Raw genomic sequence first — 18,990 nt, 5'->3', positions numbered from 1 at the left:
TTGCCAAGTTTACGTTAAAAGCAGTGCTTATCTTTTGGTGGCAGATGCAGAATGGAAATACATACACACTTGACAGAACGCTGAGAAAACAATCACTGAGTGAGAGGACAGAGACAAGATGAAACAAGGTGGAAGATGCTGTGAAGAGGACATGAAAGAGTAGTATTGACTTTCAGTGAAAGCACAAAATGGGCAGACAAAAAAGAAAAATGCAGCAAGATGGCCCAAACGCATTATTTGATAACTGTCACTTATATGTATTAAAATAAATCAAAACTACAAAAATAAATCTGACATGCCTTAAGAACACCTATAACATCCTTTTGAAAATATGCAACAGATACTTTTCCTTATGGTTTTGCCAACTGTAAGTTGTTTTTAAAACATATCATACATCTAGACAGCCTATTTGACTTTGTAATTAGAGAAATTAACAGAACTCCCTTTTCCCTGAAAATAAAACAGCCACAAGGTTTGGGTATCAGAATTAATATTCATCTCTTTCCTTACTTGGAGCAGTAGGTCCATTCACAAACAATGAAGGAAACACTGGGGACATTGTCAATCATTTCATGTATTTGAGGCTGCATTTAACAAGCTAAATTAAGTTGGAGTGAACAAGTGCAAGTGTCACCTAATAATAGGAAAATCACTGGATTCCTCAGCTTCTAATTTCTATTTCCATTTTACATGTTTATTTTTATCTCTGGCTTTTGAAAAGCGAAGCCTTTTTGTAGAGGTATTAAGATGTACTTATTAGTTCCAACCTATACACTTTCCACTTACTAAGGAAGCGATCCTTCTTCTGTTTCACTGAGAAGTTTTGCACAACCCAGGAACACAGTAACACTAGCGCAAAGTAGCACATCTCCCATTTTCAGCACAGCCTGTCCTACAGCTACTGTTCCGTTAGATGTTCATGTAAATGTTTCAGGTCAGCCAATAACAAGAAACACCTGATCTGATATTTCTGTTCAGTTTTGTAATTTGAGAGAATTTGTCCTGTTTTCCCACCAAAATTTCAGAACCATCCTTCTGTTTAGAAAGGTTGTATACCTCTGAAGTACAGGTGCAATTTCACACCACAGTTATGACTGGAATTCATTACAAAATGAATGTTAAGTACTTCAGGACTTCTTCAGAGATTAGCTTAAACCACACAGGAACTTAACGTGAAACCCAGTAATTTTCAATTAAATAAGTAAATGCTTTCTTGTTCTGCTTGAATACAAAGCTATTTGCGTTTTCTATTCTACTAGCCTTAATTCATCCTATTTCCTCATTCTTTTCAAGTTTAAGTAATTTTTCAATTTGCCTCCAACAGGCCTGTTATTATTTGAAGCCTAATCCCCTGATTTGTACTTACATGAGAGAGAGAAGCAATATTCAAGTAAGTGAACTGAGATGATTTAGGAGTTCAAATCTTGTATGACTTTCATGTTCACAAGGATACTTAATGATAAAACCCAGCTGATACAGAAAGCTTGCCAAAAGAACTGTAGGTCTCCAGCGCACATCATGCACAGAGGAAACAAAAACAATACTTTCACAAGTAGCTTCACTGATCTCTTAGTCCCTGAAGCAATTTTTACCAGAGAATATTCCCCATAAACAGTTTCCAAATTGTATAATGAAGAATCTCTTCAAGGAGTTCAAAATACTAAAGAACAAAGAATGAAGGTGGGAGGGGAAATCAGAGATTGATAGTTCAATGCTGAAGGCCAAATTTATTCTATTGAATAGCCTAAAGGCATTTCTATTTGCTACTTCATAGTCTTCTACCTGTGTCTTAATGATGTGAGGAATCGGTCAGGTATTAGCTGAAACTACTTCATATCTTACGTTTCCTTTTAATTCCTTTGCATGCTTCATGGTTGACCCTTCCTTCAGTCCTGCTAAAGCGGTAATGAAAGTTTTTGCCAATTCAAGTAAGGTTTGAAAAGCAGGTCTCCAAGATGAGATAGGATTGCCCACAAAATGAGGTGCTTGTAATACTTTGGACATGTTTAACAAACTGCTACCTAATTTTCCTTTGTTCTGTGGCAATTATTAACTAGGAATTTCGTAGAAGACAAGCAGTGAATCCAGCCCTTAAGAGCTGCAGAATTCATTAAAAGCAGAAGTGTGAGATATGCCACTGCTGAGATTTGCTCCCCAACAACCCTACTCTTGCAATCAATACCAGTGGTATCCGAATTCTCTGTTGGGCACTGTGCTCTGAACACTGCTGTCACCAACCTTTACTGATCTCCCAGAGGCAGCTTCGCTTTCATATATTCCACACTTGTTCAGCATTTCTTAATTTCCCTCCTTTAACAATTCCTTGCCCCATCCTTTCAGGTGCTGGGTAACCCATTACATGTGCTTTGAAATTAGAAAAAAAACCACTATCTTCATATATCCCTGCCACTTCTTTTCTAGCACAGCTACATACCACAGCATGTGTCCACAGCCGGAGCGTTTCTCAAAACCCAGGCAGAAACTCAATTTTTAAGCAAGAAGCCAAGATTCTGTGGAAAACTGTGAAGATCAGCAACACATGCCATTATGCCATTTGCCAAACTCTGTCTGCACCCAAATTTGGCTCTGGAGTGATAGGAGTTACAAGAATAAAGCTCGAAGATCAGGAGACAGAAAGGCTATGGCATTCCAAGGAAGCTCAGAATTGTTGTGAAAGTTTCAGTAATTAGATTAAGAAGTTTAATTGCAGCCTTATAACTTTGGCTTAATATATATATTATGTAAATATGATTTTAAAAAACGGTGAGCATAAAAATAGCATGGAAGTGGTGTTTCTACCACAGAAAACAATGTCAGATTTTTAAAACTTAACCAGACACTGGCAAATTAATTACTGTAGTGGTAGCACAAGTCTCTCTGGTCGGAAAACACCAGCTCATGCGCAGGTACGGGTTCTGAAACCGACAAAACAAACTGCCGGCAGCCGCAGCCAGCACCAACCACATCCCAAGCGGCTCCCGTGCGTGCATCCCGCACCGCCACGGAGCACGGCTGCGAGCCAGAGGCTCTCTCCCATCCGTCGAGCTCACTTTATTTTCCCTCTCCCATTCCGGGACGAGGTTTTGGAAGCCCACGTGAGGAAGCCTGACACCTAGGAGGTGCCGCCGGCACGCCTGCCCCGGCCGGCAGAGGCTGGCCGTGCTCCAGCAGCTTCTGCCCATCTCCTGCAGCCCCCTCCCCGGCCCGCAGGCCGGGGGGAATCCCCCCCAGCCGCCTCGCACCTTTTTCTAAGCGGTCACAGAGTGTGTATGCGGGGGTCCCTTTCCCCCAAAACCAGCCCGGGAGGGGCCCGAGGCGGGGCGCGGAGCCCGGCGGCTCCCCCTGTTTCTCGCCGCGCTGCCCGCTCCGGAGTCACGGCACAGCCCCGGGCCGGGCTCCGCTAGAGGGACAGCCCCCCCCCCGGCCGCCTGGCACCTCCAGGGCCCGGAGCAGCCCCGCTGTCTCCTCGCCCGCCCCGTCTCACCTGCTCGGCCCCCCGCCGCCGCCCACAGGAGGACGAGCCCCCAGCAGCAGCAGCAGACGCCGCCGCCGAGCCGGGCCATGCCGCCGCCGCCCCGCGTCTCCTTTGGGCAGCGGGAGGCGGCGGCGGGACTTTAAGAAGTTCCCTCGCCCAGGGCAGGTCCCGCCGCTGCCCCCGCCTCCTCCGGCGCCCGCCCCGGCGCCCCGGGCTGGGGGAGGCCCTGCCGGGACGAGGGCTGACCCCGGGCCGGTCGCCCCTTGCGGCTCCGGGCTGTGCTGTGGGGTCGCGCCTGGCACCGCGCTTCACGGCCGAGGTCTCGCCGCGGCGGCCCGGGGGCTGCGGGGACCGTTGGGGCCGGGTCGGCCGCCTGCCCCCCGCCCAGCCCCCCTGGCTGTGTTTCAGGCCCCGGAGGTTAGGGTCGGTGAGGGCCGAGGCCCGGCCTCGAGGGGCACCGGGCTTGCCCCGGCGGGTTAACCTCCGGGGTTTGCTCCGATGAAGCCCCGGGAGTGAGGTGGTGTGTGTCAAACCACACACTTTACGAAGAGGAGAAGCAACTTTTGGCCTTCTTGGGCCAAACCGCTGCGTGTTTCTGACTAGAGGAAGGATCCGAATCCTTTCCGCGGGGTTTACAGCCATGGACCGCTCACTTCCCATGTGGTCCTTCGCTGCCCCGCTGGTTCAGATTGTTTCTGGAAACTTCCCCACTGTTATTCTACCACTGTTGTAAAACAGCCACTGTTAGGACTTTGTATTTTGGTAATTGTTTAAGATAGTTAAAATCTGATACTGGTGGCCTGTAATAGCCTCACATTAGAGAGGTCACATGCCCAGCAGTTTGGGCCAAATAGCAACTCTTGGCCTCAAGCCCTGGATGAGGGCAGTACAACGCCACCGGCTCCAGGAACCATTCTATACCCATCACTGTTCAGGGTCACTTTTCAGTAAGAGACAAGGATAAAACTGAATTCCTTGGATAGGATTACAGCAGGAAAAAGAAAATATTTTTTTAAAAGGTTCTCCGTGTACAAGGGGTAAACATTGCTGGAAACTGGCAGCACGTGTGAACTAGGATAAAAAGCACAAATATACAATGCTAAAACAAGAGGTGTGTATGGATGTATGAGAAAAATGAGATGGAGACGAGGGGGAAGTCTGACCGAAGCTACAAGCTCTTGATGTGTATTTAGAAAAATTCACTTCCAACTGCTCCCAGTCCAGGGACTCACAGATTGATTTGTGAGGTAAGTTCAAATGAGCAGGTGTTGAGGCAGCCAAAATCCTTTCCACTTGGAGAGCAAAATTACATCTCAGGCAAGATTTTTTGATATAATGTTTCACTGCTTAAAAAAAAAAAAAAAAAAAAAAAAGGAATGACTGTGACTTTGGTGACAGATTTCTGATGAAGAGGGCACTTGGATCTAACATTTAATATCAAGATACAATAATACGACATTGAATATGAGACAGATTCAAACCAGAAACCAGGTGCAAACTTTTAAAGAGGGTAGTAAAAAATGATTTTGTTGTGATGTATGGGTGACAGAAATGTACAGGGACGAAAGCAAGTAGAAAACAACCATGTTGGAAAATGGGTTGATCAACTCAGTGTTAAAGTTATTATTTATCTTCAAGGAATTATATGAAATTTATAATTTGAAGCGTGCAGGAAAGAAGGGCTGCTGAAAACTAACTACTGTCCAAATTTATTGTTGCTGTGTCAGCAGCCATTTGCTGAATAATTTTTATCTCAGGAGTGTCAAGGATGGAACCCATACAACTCCTCTTTAAAAACAGACTTAAGTCACTTCAAAGAACAAAGCAACTTTGCTTAATGTAGTAGGAGCGGGTTTCCTCAGGCTCTAAGAGTCCAACACTTGTCACTGCCATTATAGCTACATTTGCTGAGTGTATCAGGTACAGCAACCAGAATAGTCCAGTGGTGCCAAGTATCGCTGCAGAGCAGTAGTCACACCAAAGAATGCAGACATGGAGACGAAGCTTGTTGATTGGCAGCTTGGGCCAGGAAACAGCAGACGTGCTGACTTCATGCTTTGCTACTGTACTGATACTCTTTTCAGTACATATCAGTTTTAGAATACCAGTCATTCTTTCTATCCTCATCCCAGCTAATGCTTCCATTAGGACACAGACAGGAGCAGTAATGGTATGTTATTAGTGCCAGCCGAAGTTTAAGATTGCTTACATAAAATCTGAAACCTGTAGCTGTTGGTTACATGCTGTCTGCTATTTCATTCTCCTGCTATTTCTGGAATTTACATTCATCAGGCAGTATTACGAGCCCTACAGCATAACCTGGTTGAATTTTATAACATGTGTATGTACACTTATGTTGTTTCGTTGGGTTTTATTTTTGGAGTGTTTTAATTTTGTGTGTGTTTTCCCAAAGTCAATTTAAGTCAACAAATTAAAAACACAAGCAACTAGCTTGCTCTTTTTTGACTATTTTAAGATTGTTTACGTGGACAAAAATGCTGTTCAAAACCATAGAAGAATGATTTGGGGACAAATTACGCAGCAAAGTTTATAGTTTGAATATTGACCAGTGTTTGACAACTGTGAAAGAGGTAACTCTGCTTTGAAAGCCACCAGTACACAAAAGCCTTTTGCAAAAATTTTGCTCACTAGTTGTTATTTATTCGTGTGAATGCTGGTTTTCTTTTACATGTGTTTGCTGTTCTTTAGTTGCTTTTTAAATCTGATTATTAATATAAATGCCATGGTGTGAGGTAATGAGCCAGTCATCTCAGTAAAATGTGAGTTCTGCCTGGTCATGAAACTTCATCCAAAAGTTGAATTGAAAGTTTCTGAGGTTTAAAAAATACAGATAAGTTTATTTTCTTCATTTCTGTTGCACTTCTTGTTTGAGGGCAAAAGCAGAAGTGGAGGGAAGATATGAAAGAGTCTGTTTTTGCAAGATTTCCAGTTTCATTTTGCAGGCCCAAGACATTCAGATAAACTTTAGAAACCATACAAATTCTGGACTTATCTTCCAAGGTGAATAATGCAAATGCTATCTCCTGAGCAAAGACAACTCAGTTAAACAAAATATGGGAGGCACAGGGGAAAACTGCAGAAGAAGCAAAAAGGCAAATATCCAGGACTTACACATGATATATTTAATGTTATTTTCAAATATATTACAGCAGATCTTTCTTAAAATAAAAACGACAAATTAAATACAACATTTAAAAATCATGACAAATTAAGACTTTGCTATGAATATTTTCAGAAGTGGATTATTGAACAGGCTATCACATTTAAAACACAAACCAGAACAAATAAGCTATCTTCAGGACTCGTGTAAGTATTTTCATTTCTCTCAACTCAGACTGCATGTGTCCTTCTTGAGTCATCTGACAATTTGGACATCACAGTGAAGAGAGGTTTGATGTGCTGCTAGATGTACTTTGAATGGTAGAATGGATGCCTGAAAAGGTATTTTCTTTCCCCTCCAGCTGAGAATACAAGCCTCCAGCCTTTACGTGAAGTACTCGAGAGTTGCTGCAGCTTTTTCAGTCATGATACATGTCCAGTTTTAAATATATGTCATAGAATTCTCTGTGCTGGCCAGTTGAAGGTATTCCAGGGTACCTGTTCGGTAGCTTGCTACCCGTGATATAGGCCGTGTCTTGAACCCTTCTGTTTCTCTTTTCTGAAGAATATTGGTTATCATCTCAGCTAAGTCATCTTTTAACCGCTGCTGATTCTCCCTGAAAGCAACAGGATGAAAAAAAGTCACTGATTCACAAGTTTTTAGTGGTTCACAGATCTCAAGTGTTTTTCAAACATTTCTACCCCACTTTTATCTTCATGTCATTCACAAACTACTGATACAAAGTGTAGGCAGAACTAAATCCAGGTTTTGGATTTGGGAATATAACTCAGGAATTACGTGTAATTTTTTCCAGATAGTATGGGTTACAGTCTTTGCAGAGGAGATTTGTGGCAGTGTCATTATCTTAAAGTGTAGCAATGTCAATAAAAATCCAGATAGTATAAATTACTGTCTTTGCATGAAAAGGAAAACATAAATTAAATTCACTCCCAATCAAAGTAGATTCTATTTCTCAACACCATTATTGGTACCAGCACTTCCACTATTCAATTTCAGGTGGTCTTCAGTAACAGAGTTGCCATGTTTTCATAAATTTCTGCAGTGTGCCTGGCTTTTACTTGAATACTCTGCATATGAGAATTTTAAGGGGCAATTTTATGAGTCACAGCCTATATGAGGAAATGAAAACAAAAACATTACTGAGTGCAGTGATCCAGCTCAAGAGGTATTTTTTTCATCAGTTGAATTCCAGAAGAACTGACAATTCAATAATTCTGATAGTCTCAACTGATCATTTTAATTCAGAAAAGTCCTGAGATTACAAAAGAGGTGTACCATAGAAATAGGCCTGACTGTTTCCTGCTCAGCCCAAAGACAAACACTTGTATTTTGCAATGAAAAAAAAAAAGTTCATGAGATTCTGTAGTAAATTAACATTTTGATTGTTTCTGTTTTGCAAATGTCCTGAGAAAACCTTTATCTTTCTCTTAGCCATTTCTCTTCTCTTAGGTAGGAAATAAATAGGAATAAATGGGCAGAAAATTTTCTCTCTGCAATGGATTCATCGTTTCAAAACTTTTGCAGTAGAAGTAAGCTGTAACGGTTACTTGTGCCTTTCACCATAATGGGTTCCAATGTATTCAGCAAACTACAATTCGCAATATAATTGCTTCAAGTTATACTGAAACACTGTCATTTCAAAGCAGATAGCAGCAAATTCCCACTTAGGAAAGAGCGACTGTACACAAGAATTTAGAGAAGAAAGTGAGGAAATTCTACGTTCTACTGAGTTCAGGGGAACTAATGAAGCATTCATGCAAAATACACATGAAATTAAGACGAGTCATCCTGAATTCAGTTTTGCACTGTTTCTCAAAAACAACACTCCCACTATCACTATATTTTATTTAGTACTAATGCAAAATGATAGCTCAGTTCCAAGACATCAGCCTCTTTTCTTTCTTGATAACTACTCTCTTATGTGTTAGAAAGTAAACTTTTGTTCATTTTTTAAACACTTTTTGCCTGTGCAATATTACAGTAACTTTGTCTGCCCCTTCTAGCAGAATACTGCTCAAAGTCCTGCATGTTTCATTCCATCTGCAGATTCCCCCACAAGACTCACAGGCATAACATGGTACTACAGAGAGCTGCACATTTTAGTTGCAGGTATCCTCTAACTGTAGTGTCACATGCAGGTTGTATTAAGACTAAAGTTTTGGGGAATATGTGTCATTTTTCTGTCCATCTCCTGCACTTACCACATCAGCAACTTGTCCTGAAAGTCTTATTTTCCTTCCAAGGAAATGAACCTGTTACGCACTTACACATACAAATAACCTGCAGCACATGCATAGTCCCAGAGCTAATACTGTCATGAATATTTACATGTTTATATGCACATATAATGTTAAGCTTTCTAACTACTGAAGGCTAGCTGAGTGTTATTAAAAACAAAAAACAACAAGTGCCAGGGAAGAACAGTTACGCCTAAAGTGCAACGGCTAGGAATTTCTTTTTCCTTGTCATATATAAGGACCATCTTACACAGAAGGAGGTGTTGGGAGATTATATTCCTTGTCCTCGGTACCCGTCAACCAGTAGGTAATCTCAGTTCCTCTGCCCTAAATAGGTATGACAAAGAAGAGAAAGCACAATTTAGGGATTAGACTGCAATTTCCTGTAGTTCATTTACTTAAATAATTCTGTATTGCACATTGTTGTGTTTGCTTTTGCTTGTTTTCAGTAAATGATGCTCACAGCAAAGGATTAAAAATTAGATGTAGGAAGAAGAATAATGGGTGAGATGCAGCTGCACACTCACTCCCCTGTTCCATGACCTGAAACCATGGGAGAGGTGAGCTGTGCTATCTGCCATTAGCTCCCAAGTACACATATCTGCCTGGTTACATAGACTGAAATAAATAGATAGGTAGGCAGTCAGATATCAGAGCAAGAGCAAATTAGCAATAGATTCATCTTATTTTCTACGAGACTGATTCACTGTTACTATCACTCTGTAATTCTCTAATATAAATAGTATGTTTCATTTATTCTCCACACCTTGAGGTTACTTTATTTACAAGTTGGGCAGCTCTTCATTGCTTGCATTGTCTCTACAGAAGTGTCTTCAACAAATGGAGATTATGATACCAATTGATCTGTAACCCTTGTTCCCCTAGCTGTTAAGTAGCAGGGTACTCTCAGCTATATAATACTTTTATACTGTTCCTCTTCTCTGTGCATGCATATGGTAAAGGTTACCTTCAAGTATGTTTCTCCTCTCATTTCATACTGGAATCGGCAGTCTGTTCTTTTCAGGATGGCAACTGTGGAACCACTTACATGTATCCTTAAAGCTAAAAATTAAATAGACAATGAAAGTTCAACCTGAAAATGTAATCTCTAGTGTTTAGATACCAAAAGGGAGAAGAATAATTGGGAGGTATCCTATAAAGGGAATAGTTTGTGAAGACACTGGGCAGAAGGAAGACAAACTGGCTCTTGGCACAGTTCCCTAATGGCATAGTTGAAGAAGAAGTTGCTTCAACTTAATATATGCAGTTGGCATATTTACACAACAAAGCTGTAATACAATTCTAGGTTGAACTAAAATCCAAAATTCATACACTAGAATTAAATCCTAAACACATCAGTAGCATATCTTCCAGAGGAACTCAGACAGCAAAAACCAGCCTATGTACTCCCTGTTACCAGGGCTGGAACAGGAACAAGGAACAATTCTTCATTGCTCAACAGGACAGTGAAACAATTGGTAATCAGAACAAATAGGGCTTCATCTTTAAAACATCTGTGAGCTGATAACAAATTGTTCTGAGCTGAAAACAGACACTTCAGTCACAAATTAACCAATAGCCTTTGGTCCTGTTACCCCGACAGATAAACCTAAATCCTTACGCAAGCCAGTGGATTCCATCCGTGAAGCTGTATTCACAGTATCTCCAAACAAGCAGTAACGAGGCATTTTTATTCCTACCACACCAGCTGCACATGGACCTAGGAAAGGGATGCAGAGAATAAAAAAAGGTTGGTCAAGATACTATTTACTTGAAAGATGTCTCTCCCTTTTGCAAAGCACTGCTGGAGCAATGTGTTCCTCACCGATGGAATGCTCTCTACCACTAAAGTATCTCACCATCTCCCATTCCACTTCAAACCCAGCCTAGCTCTTTTCAGCTTGCAGAATCCAGTAAGAACATAAGGCAAATGCTGCTGCACAGTATTAATTGTATTTAAACACAATTTCTGTGCAGGAAAAAATACAGATACTGTCAGTTTTGGAAGCAAGAGGAAAAGAGAATAAGCATTATTATGTAGGGGATTCATATTGGTGCCTCAAGGGGTATCCTAGTGCCCCAGTTGCTTTCACTGATATGTTCCTCCCCTGGCAGCTGGTGTTCATGTTATTGTTGAAAGAAGCAAAAATGAAAAGATATGTTTTCCCAAAGTCCTTGGGCTTGTTGAGCTATCTGCAGTTGCCCTTTGAGAAAAAAATATTTTACGGATTAATTAAAACACAAATTCCCACGTGGACTCAGTCAGAACTTCTGTCTCCAGAATCATAAGACATGGGCCTGTGTTTTGTGGCCAGACAAGCATATCTGGCCATGTCTGATCTTCGCTTTGGTCAGGGAGGAACAATCTTCAAAGGCTTACAATTGACTTAATCAAACCAGGAACAATGGCAGTTGCTCTTACTAGCTACTGATTCAAACTATAAATGAATAGATATGGGCTATTGCACTGTAGGGGAGCAAGCTAGTGGCTTATTTATTTCTGCTACTCTTCCCCCAGGAACATTGTTTTCAATGTTATTCTTCACAAGGAGAGCAGTTGTATATGATGTGCTACCACATCTTCCATGGATATCTATTCTATTAAGTTCAAAAAGCAGGAGACTGCATTGTCACTATTGAGCTAGCATCACTGTGTACCAGAGTGAATTCCAATGCGAATCCAAACAGGCAGACCAGGCAGATGTCGCAGCTCAAAGGATCCCATGAAGCTAAGGATGTCCAGAGCCATCATGGAGATGTCAACTGCATGACGGTTGCCATTTCTCTTTGGTAAACCACTCACCACCATGTATGCGTCACCAATGGTCTCTACCTGTGGAAACACAATTAGAAGTCACAACCTGCAGACATAGCAAAATACATACTTAGTTGAGAGCAGAAAGTTTTTATCAGATCCTCTTGTTCGTGATTAAACAGGTCTTCCTTAGCCAGCAGGATTGTTTAGTTTAAGGTAGCTGACACCTTTTTGGTATATGAATGCTTATAACTGTACACAGCATTTCAGTTAAGGAATTTGCGACCAGCTGGTATATAAAGTTTGCTATAAGTTGGCACACAAGCATGCTGAAATGGGGTAATCTTGGCCTATTTGATTTCTGTGTCCTCTGGTTGTTAACTGAGCAAAAGTGAGGAGCTAATCACCTTGTAAACATCATGATGGTCAAGAATGTGGTCAAAGTTCTTGTAGATATCATTCAGCATATCTACCACCTCCATAGGGGTGCTGTATTTGCAGAGTGTGGTGAAGCCAACAATGTCACTGAAGTAGATAGTGACTTCTTCAAATAGCTCTGGCTCTACCAGACCAGTCTCCTTCAAAGATTTTACTACTGGCCTGTGGAAATAGAGAAGGCAGGAAGACAGATGAATAGTCTGTGCTTAACATTAAAGGTATTTTCTCATGCAATTCAACCACATCATAGCTTTCTGGTTAGGAAACATCAAATAGCATGCTGAAAACTTCCATTGTAATAGCATTTTAGATGTCCATAATGCCTTTCAGCCAGGGACCTCAAAGCACTTACTAATATTAGTTAATTACAAAATCCAGATGTGCTAAGATCATAGAGATGAGGAAACTGAGACACAAGCAACTGAGCTTCTTGGCTAAGTTCAGAAATTAGGAAGTTGTGTCAAATTTAAAACCAAAATTCAGAAACTGTGGACTTGTAGCCCCACATTCTACCTGCACTTTTGTTTCAAATAAGTAAGAAGACATCTTTTTCCATTTCCCCCAATGCAGAAGTAATTGCATCCTGATAATTACATCAACTCATCCTGATTTCAGATGAGATATCATAGTCTGATAATTTTATGGAACAAAAATTCAATACCATGACAGTCAATATCTATTCAGAGGGACCTGTATTTTCTTGCATTTCTAACTCCAGGAAAATACTTGTTCCTACTGAGATATTAAAAGACAATAACTGAAAGAGACCCATAAAATATAGGTATTGCACAATGCTGTATTTCATGTACAATAAAGATTGTAATAGAGTGGTGTGAACAACAAAGAGTGGAAGGAAACACGGGTTCCTTGTCTCTCAGCTTGCACAGACAAATCATTTCAAATTTTCCCCAAAACCGGATTGAACAGACACTGGCTTTTCAAATGAGTCACAAAATCAATACACTCACTAGATAAATATCCTTGAAACAAGCAATGAAGTACCATGATAGTTTTAGTATTCTTAATGTATGTTATGCCAAAATTACTGGGATTACCGATATTACAATATCAATAATACTTGTCCTATACCATACTTACAATGATGAACTTACAATAATTACGTAAAATTAAGAGTTTTCAATATTTCAAAATACTGCCAAGTTGTTGAACAAATCAATACACTGATAAAATGAGGACTCATTTAGTCATTCTTACGCAAAAAAAAAAAAACCTTCAGTGTCAGTAACATTCAAGTAGGACATGTAATTTTATGGGTTAGGGTGGTACACACAAGCATGAAGGTGTTCATCTGTTGTGATAAAATGTTAGCAAAACATATCTGACACTATTAACGTTAAGAAGAAGTGAATAAAGATGTCCTCACCACAGTTTCATCCTTTCCTAGGCAAATACATTTTATGGATGAACAATGATACTTCACACTGGCTTTCTAACTGAGATGCTGAGATGTTTTTCTTCCTTGGCTTAGATCATTACACTGTAATTGTACATCAGATCAAGTTTATCTGAGCTCCTACTTTCTTCCTTTCTTTCTTCCTTTCTTTCTTCCTTTCTTTCTTCCTTTCTTTCTTTTTCTTTCTTTCTTTCTTTTCTTTCTTTCTTTTCTTTTTCTTTCTTTCTTTCTTTCTTTCTTTCTTTCTTTCTTTCTTTCTTTCTTTCTTTCTTTCTTTCTTTCTTTCTTTCTTTCTTTTTCTTTCTTTCTTTCTTTCTTTCTTTTTTTATTTTATTTTAATTAAGGCATCAATTCAGTAAATCTTTTTAAATCTAAGCACATGCTGAATGGAATTGGAGCCTCAGGCAGGGAGGTTGCCAAGCTATGCTCCAATGACCTATATGGGAAATCAGACCAGGAAGCAAAGTCTATAGAAAGCCTGTGATTCTGTCCAAGCAAAGAAAGCCATGTTTTTCCTGTAGCTACGCACTGTCATCAAATGAGCAGCACAGAGAGACAGGAGAGGTACTGTGAGAATTGATGGCAACTCCTAAATTTTGCATTTTGTCTGTAAGGTGGGAAGAATTAGGACAGAGGAGGTAGCATTTCGTTCTCTAAATTGAAGAAATATAAGATTAATATTAATCCAACCCTCACTCTCCAATAATCAGGTGATATATGTAAATAAAATGCCGGTGAAAATCCTGCTGGCCAATACTAACCTTGGAAGTAACATGAAATTAAGCCTGTCCGCTCTGTCTCGCTCTGCTTTGTATAGCTCTGTCCTCTCCTCCACGAGGTGCTCCAGGTTCCGGGAATACATCTGTAGACGCCGGATCAGGGTATCCATGTAGCTTTCATTGGTCTGGCCATGGTAGTTACTGGGAATAACAGAAATGCACAGGAGCCAACAAGAAAGGATGATGGAAGTATATTGTTGAGGGAGGCAAGAAATGAGCAGTAGAAAACTTCTCCAGTGTTTAACTTCCATGTGGTCAGAATGCAAAGTGCTTTAAGTACATCATTCTTTTTCTTGCTTGGAGAGCTTATGTTTATGAATCGAAAGTCTGTGGTCCATGCTTGTCACTGCTGCTAATTCTTAAAGCACCTTCAAATCACTTCACCCTGCTAATATTGTCAAGTCCAGGTTATCCTGGGTAATCCATGAACATTGATTTGTAAAAAGTAACTAGCAAGTTCAGATCCCCAAGAGGAAGCTAAAGAAGATGGGTAGAAAACTGCATGTAACATTTAAATGGGGACTTTAGCCAGAAGAATTTAGACAATTTTGGGGTAACTCTGTAGAAGACAAAACAATTCAATGGAACAATTAGTAGCCCATAGGTTAGTGTTGCTCACAAGATTTTGCAGACTCCAGCCAGAAGCTTAAGCTTAAACTGGAAGCAGAGGTATGGTAATATGAGCTACTCATAACCCCTGTTTGTCTGAGTAGTCTGAAAGTAGAAGGAGCCAGACTGGAAGATTCAGATTAGTGCTCTGTCTAACTGGACTTTAAAGCCACTCTTACTTTAGATAAGTCTTTATGTCAGGGACACACTATCATGCATGACCCTTCATGAGGAGGACATCTTGTTCTCCCCATGTAAAATAACACAGTGTGATTACTGTTAGCGTTGGTTAATATGGAGAACTTTAAAAACTGGGGAGTAATTTCCCAAGAGAAGTGACTAAAATCTCACTGTTTGAACATCTAAATAATCAATTCAGACTAAACTCTTAGGAACAATGCAACAGTGGCCAGGTGAAAGGTCTGTATAACTTCATAGGGTTTATTCAGGTATGGCCCTTATTATCCCACAACTTTATACCTACAAAACCCTGTAATTAACTCTTCTAATGAGGTACAACCCAACACTTTTAGTCAGCTTAATTTGGGACCATCCGAACTCATTTATGGCACAACCCAGCTCATCCAAACTTTCTAATCATCATCCAAACATTTATGTGCCTTCGTTTCCCGAAACTTGGACAACATGACTCACTATGCAACTCTTGACTAGAGACAGGGGGTGAATTACTTGAATGGCTTGAATCTCTAATTATCCAGCTTGCAACTTTCACAATGTACCAATTTGAGGTATGGTGATCATCCCACCCTCACTCAGCTAATACATGCATAGATGCACATGTACACACATGTACATATGCATATGCACCTGTTCCCCTAATTTTCTGGCAAGGAGTAAGTCTAAGTGAAGACATTCATTTTTTCTACTGATTGAACCATATTCACATCGGCTTACACACTTAAAAATACAAGCTTTCTAACACCCAGAAGGAGTTTGGAGCATCTTGAAAAATGGAGCCTCTAATGCTCACCTGAATATTTTAGCCAGAATACTCTCAATTTTCTTAAAGTCAGGTCTTTTCTCTGGATCTTCTTCCCAGCAGCTCTTGACTAGTGTATATACCTTCAAACAAAAATTTAAGGAAAGTCCAACTGAGTAGTGGGTATACAAGGATAATGGTGCTAAACAGCACTAGATCATTAGGGAATTTCCAGTTACTCTTGACTAGCAACATATTGAAATGTGTGACTAACTGTTATGAATCTATGAGTAGGACATCTTAAACTTATGCAGGCATCTTAAACTTAACTCTGTAGTGGCTAGTGACATGCTCTTCACTTGAATTTTCAATACATAAATGAAAGGCAAATAAATGGATCCTGTCTTGCAACTCGTGCCAGGTATGGTTACTGACATGGAGGTAAATGCTGTGGTAATTATATCTCCAATACCCTGAGCTTGGGATTTTTCTGAAACTGGTGATTCAGCCAAAAATTATGGGGTTCATCTACTGAATATGTTGATGTCTGCATCTGCACCTGAGCAAGAAGCCTTAGGGGCAATATAACCTATGGAAAGAGGTACATTTGAGGTGTGATTAAAGCTATTTTATATTTATATTTATATTTATATTTATATTTATATTTATATTTATATTTATATTTATATTTATATTTATATTTATATTTATATTAAAGCTATCCAGAAGAGGTCAGAAGAGTGGCACCATGTAAGTATCCATTTCTTTTCAGGGACTATGGAGTAAACAGATCAAATACAGATATGTGCATTGCAGACTTCTAAAGCTACTTGAGGTAAATCCCACTCGTAATGCTGTTGTTTAAAAGCTAGATGCCTATGAATACCATAGTCACCCTAGGTAATATTTGTAATCAGTAGAGAGAAAGGCAACTTGGTCTAAAAATATACAATAGGTCCAAGTAGTCATCTGGATGAGTGTTCTCTCTATCAAATGTAAAAGGGACCTGTGGTGACCAGGTCAGGTTGAGATAAACAGCTCTTAGATGTCTAAAGATAGGTGAGATGAATCCTCTGTGAAATGTGTTTTACTGCCACCATTTTCCATGAGATATTATCCCTTGTGATCCTCATGCATTATTTAAAGTCCATATATCATTCTAGCACTCTGGAATAATACCAGATTTCAAAAGACACACCACTGTAATATAAAGATAAGTAAGCAGTACTACTACTTGAGAGCACTTTCAAAAGATAATGATAGTCCTTCCCTGAATTATTGCAACACAATGTATTTGTGAGTATATCAGAAAGCTGATCCATCCTGGATCCTTTCATATGCAGGTCAGACTGCTGCTTTCCCACACACAGTTACACAACCCTCACAATATGATGATAAGTAATGTTTCATATATCAATATAACACTCTCCTTATGGTATAGCAGTATAACACTCTCCTTATCGTATAGCTAGCTGTTCATAGCCCTAAGACTGTGCTAAACTAAATAAATACATGTTCCCTTTTTATTTTAAGGCCTCCTTTTACTCAACCAAACTCCATGTAGTTCTTGGGGAATTCCAGAAAGAGAGGTGGGAACACTGTCTGATACATTTGCTTTTTTTCAAGATAACCAACCTAATGAAATGTGCAAATTCATAAGGGATCTAATTTTAACACATGTATTAGTTGTTAAACCATCACTAGGAGAAAACTAAAGAGATGCTGTACAGAATACACTAAAGAAGGGTGAAAAAATGTTCACGAGTTGTGTTTCATTTCACTGGTAACAACTGTAGAATACTGTTTCTTCCCATGAGGTTAAGGCATTTGGCATAAAATGTGCATAGCTTTCATCCTCCCATGATCATGAGCACTAGTTTGGCCAGGACTTCTATCCTTCACCCAGAAAATGGCTTAGTTAATTATTAGCTTACTTCCATCTCTCTTTCTCCCACTGTTTCTAAGGCAAGGTCTGGTCGGAAGGGCTTCACTCCTTTGCCGCTCTCCACTCTGTAAAGTTTCTCTAAAGCAAGAAAAAAGATGCAAAGTTTTAATCAAAAAAAAAAAAAAAAAAGAAGAACATTCCTTGTGGATAGCGTCCTGTGATGTGTTGCAAGTCACTGTTCAAACAGAAACCTTGAAGACAGTTCCTTTCTCTTTGATGTGAATTTCAGCTCTGAAGCTTTTCTAAATAAATGGCACAAGATCAAAACAGGTTGGCTTGAAGGCCCCTGTAAGCAAAATGAATAGGAATGTACATGAGTATTTATTGGTCACGGTAGACATGGTTATGGCATCTTCCCAAATGAACGTTAGGCATTATTAATGTGCCTCTCAGCATAAAGTATAGCAGTAGTAAAAAACAAAGCTAGGAGCCCACTAGGATATTGCAACTTGATCAAAAGTGTGGAGAACCACAATTCTCATCAGATCAGTTCAAGTCATCCTCTGGATGCTCAGCTTCCTTAAAACTAGGATATTAATATTTATGGTATAAAAATGTTGCAGTTGTTAGTTCATTTGTACTCATATTCATGAAATCCATTCTATGAAAGTTATCTGGATTCTGAACACATCAGAATGCAGGCTGCATTTGCACAGCAATTTAAGCACAGTGACTGAGAACTAAAGCAGAAAATTTCTCTCTCTCCCTCGCCTCCAGACCTCCAGAGTTCCAGAGGAAGGGAGTACAAAAAGGGAAGCACTTTTTGACCTCTAGGGAAGAGAGAGAATCTGCAAGTGTAAAACACATATATTAATAATGTCTGATTACGTTTGGGAGACAGTTTTGCCAAAGAAAGCATATAATGATGTGAGGAAGGTTTGTAATCGTGATGGTATGTCTAGAGTAGCTAAGGATGCCTAAGCATGCCCAGTGTGCATGATCACCCTAAAAAGATGAAGTAGGTTCCAGCTTTGTGGTACAGAAGTTACAGACTAGAGAAGGAGTAGGAGACTTTAAGAGTCTCCAAAAGTGGAAAGAAGTCTCCTGTGGACTAAGAGACAGAAGAACCTCTGTAAGCCTCATGTATGCAAGAGGAATGTGTTAAATTTCCATGCTGCACATACACCTGAGAGAGGAAGTAACAACAACTATTAGCAACACTGCAATTAGCCAGTGGCAGAAAGTAGTGGAGCAATGAGGCAGCTTGAGTTGAGTGTCGGTACATGACAAGATTTCAGTCTTGAACAGTGAATGAG

At 40.0% G+C, this 18,990-nt stretch overlaps 2 protein-coding genes across 2 annotated transcripts in view; both read right to left on the bottom strand.

Moving 5' to 3' along the window:
* PLBD1 (phospholipase B domain containing 1) overlaps positions 1 to 3,648 on the bottom strand; it is a 37,212-nt gene extending 33,564 nt beyond the window's left edge. The window contains exon 1 of the mRNA XM_080606357.1: positions 3,485 to 3,648. Within this exon, the coding sequence (XP_080462483.1) occupies positions 3,485 to 3,563 (79 nt within the window). The 5' untranslated portion in view covers positions 3,564 to 3,648. The remainder of the gene's footprint in view (positions 1 to 3,484) is intronic.
* Positions 3,649 to 3,771: 123 nt separating this feature from the next.
* GUCY2C (guanylate cyclase 2C) overlaps positions 3,772 to 18,990 on the bottom strand; it is a 48,655-nt gene continuing 33,436 nt past the window's right edge. The window contains exons 19-27 of the mRNA XM_080606326.1: positions 17,724 to 17,812; positions 15,841 to 15,932; positions 14,223 to 14,381; positions 12,017 to 12,209; positions 11,513 to 11,687; positions 10,476 to 10,574; positions 9,822 to 9,916; positions 9,105 to 9,181; positions 3,772 to 7,212 (exon numbers count right to left, since the gene is read on the bottom strand). Of these exons, the coding sequence (XP_080462452.1) occupies positions 7,038 to 7,212; positions 9,105 to 9,181; positions 9,822 to 9,916; positions 10,476 to 10,574; positions 11,513 to 11,687; positions 12,017 to 12,209; positions 14,223 to 14,381; positions 15,841 to 15,932; positions 17,724 to 17,812 (1,154 nt within the window). The 3' untranslated portion in view covers positions 3,772 to 7,037. The remainder of the gene's footprint in view (positions 7,213 to 9,104; positions 9,182 to 9,821; positions 9,917 to 10,475; positions 10,575 to 11,512; positions 11,688 to 12,016; positions 12,210 to 14,222; positions 14,382 to 15,840; positions 15,933 to 17,723; positions 17,813 to 18,990) is intronic.

This window comes from Anser brachyrhynchus (assembly GCF_964034855.1).
Source record: "Anser brachyrhynchus genome assembly, chromosome: 1".
Classification (NCBI taxonomy): domain Eukaryota; kingdom Metazoa; phylum Chordata; class Aves; order Anseriformes; family Anatidae; genus Anser; species Anser brachyrhynchus.
The sequence above is the reverse complement of the archived record's forward strand: the minus strand, read 5'-3'. Positions and strand labels throughout refer to the sequence as shown.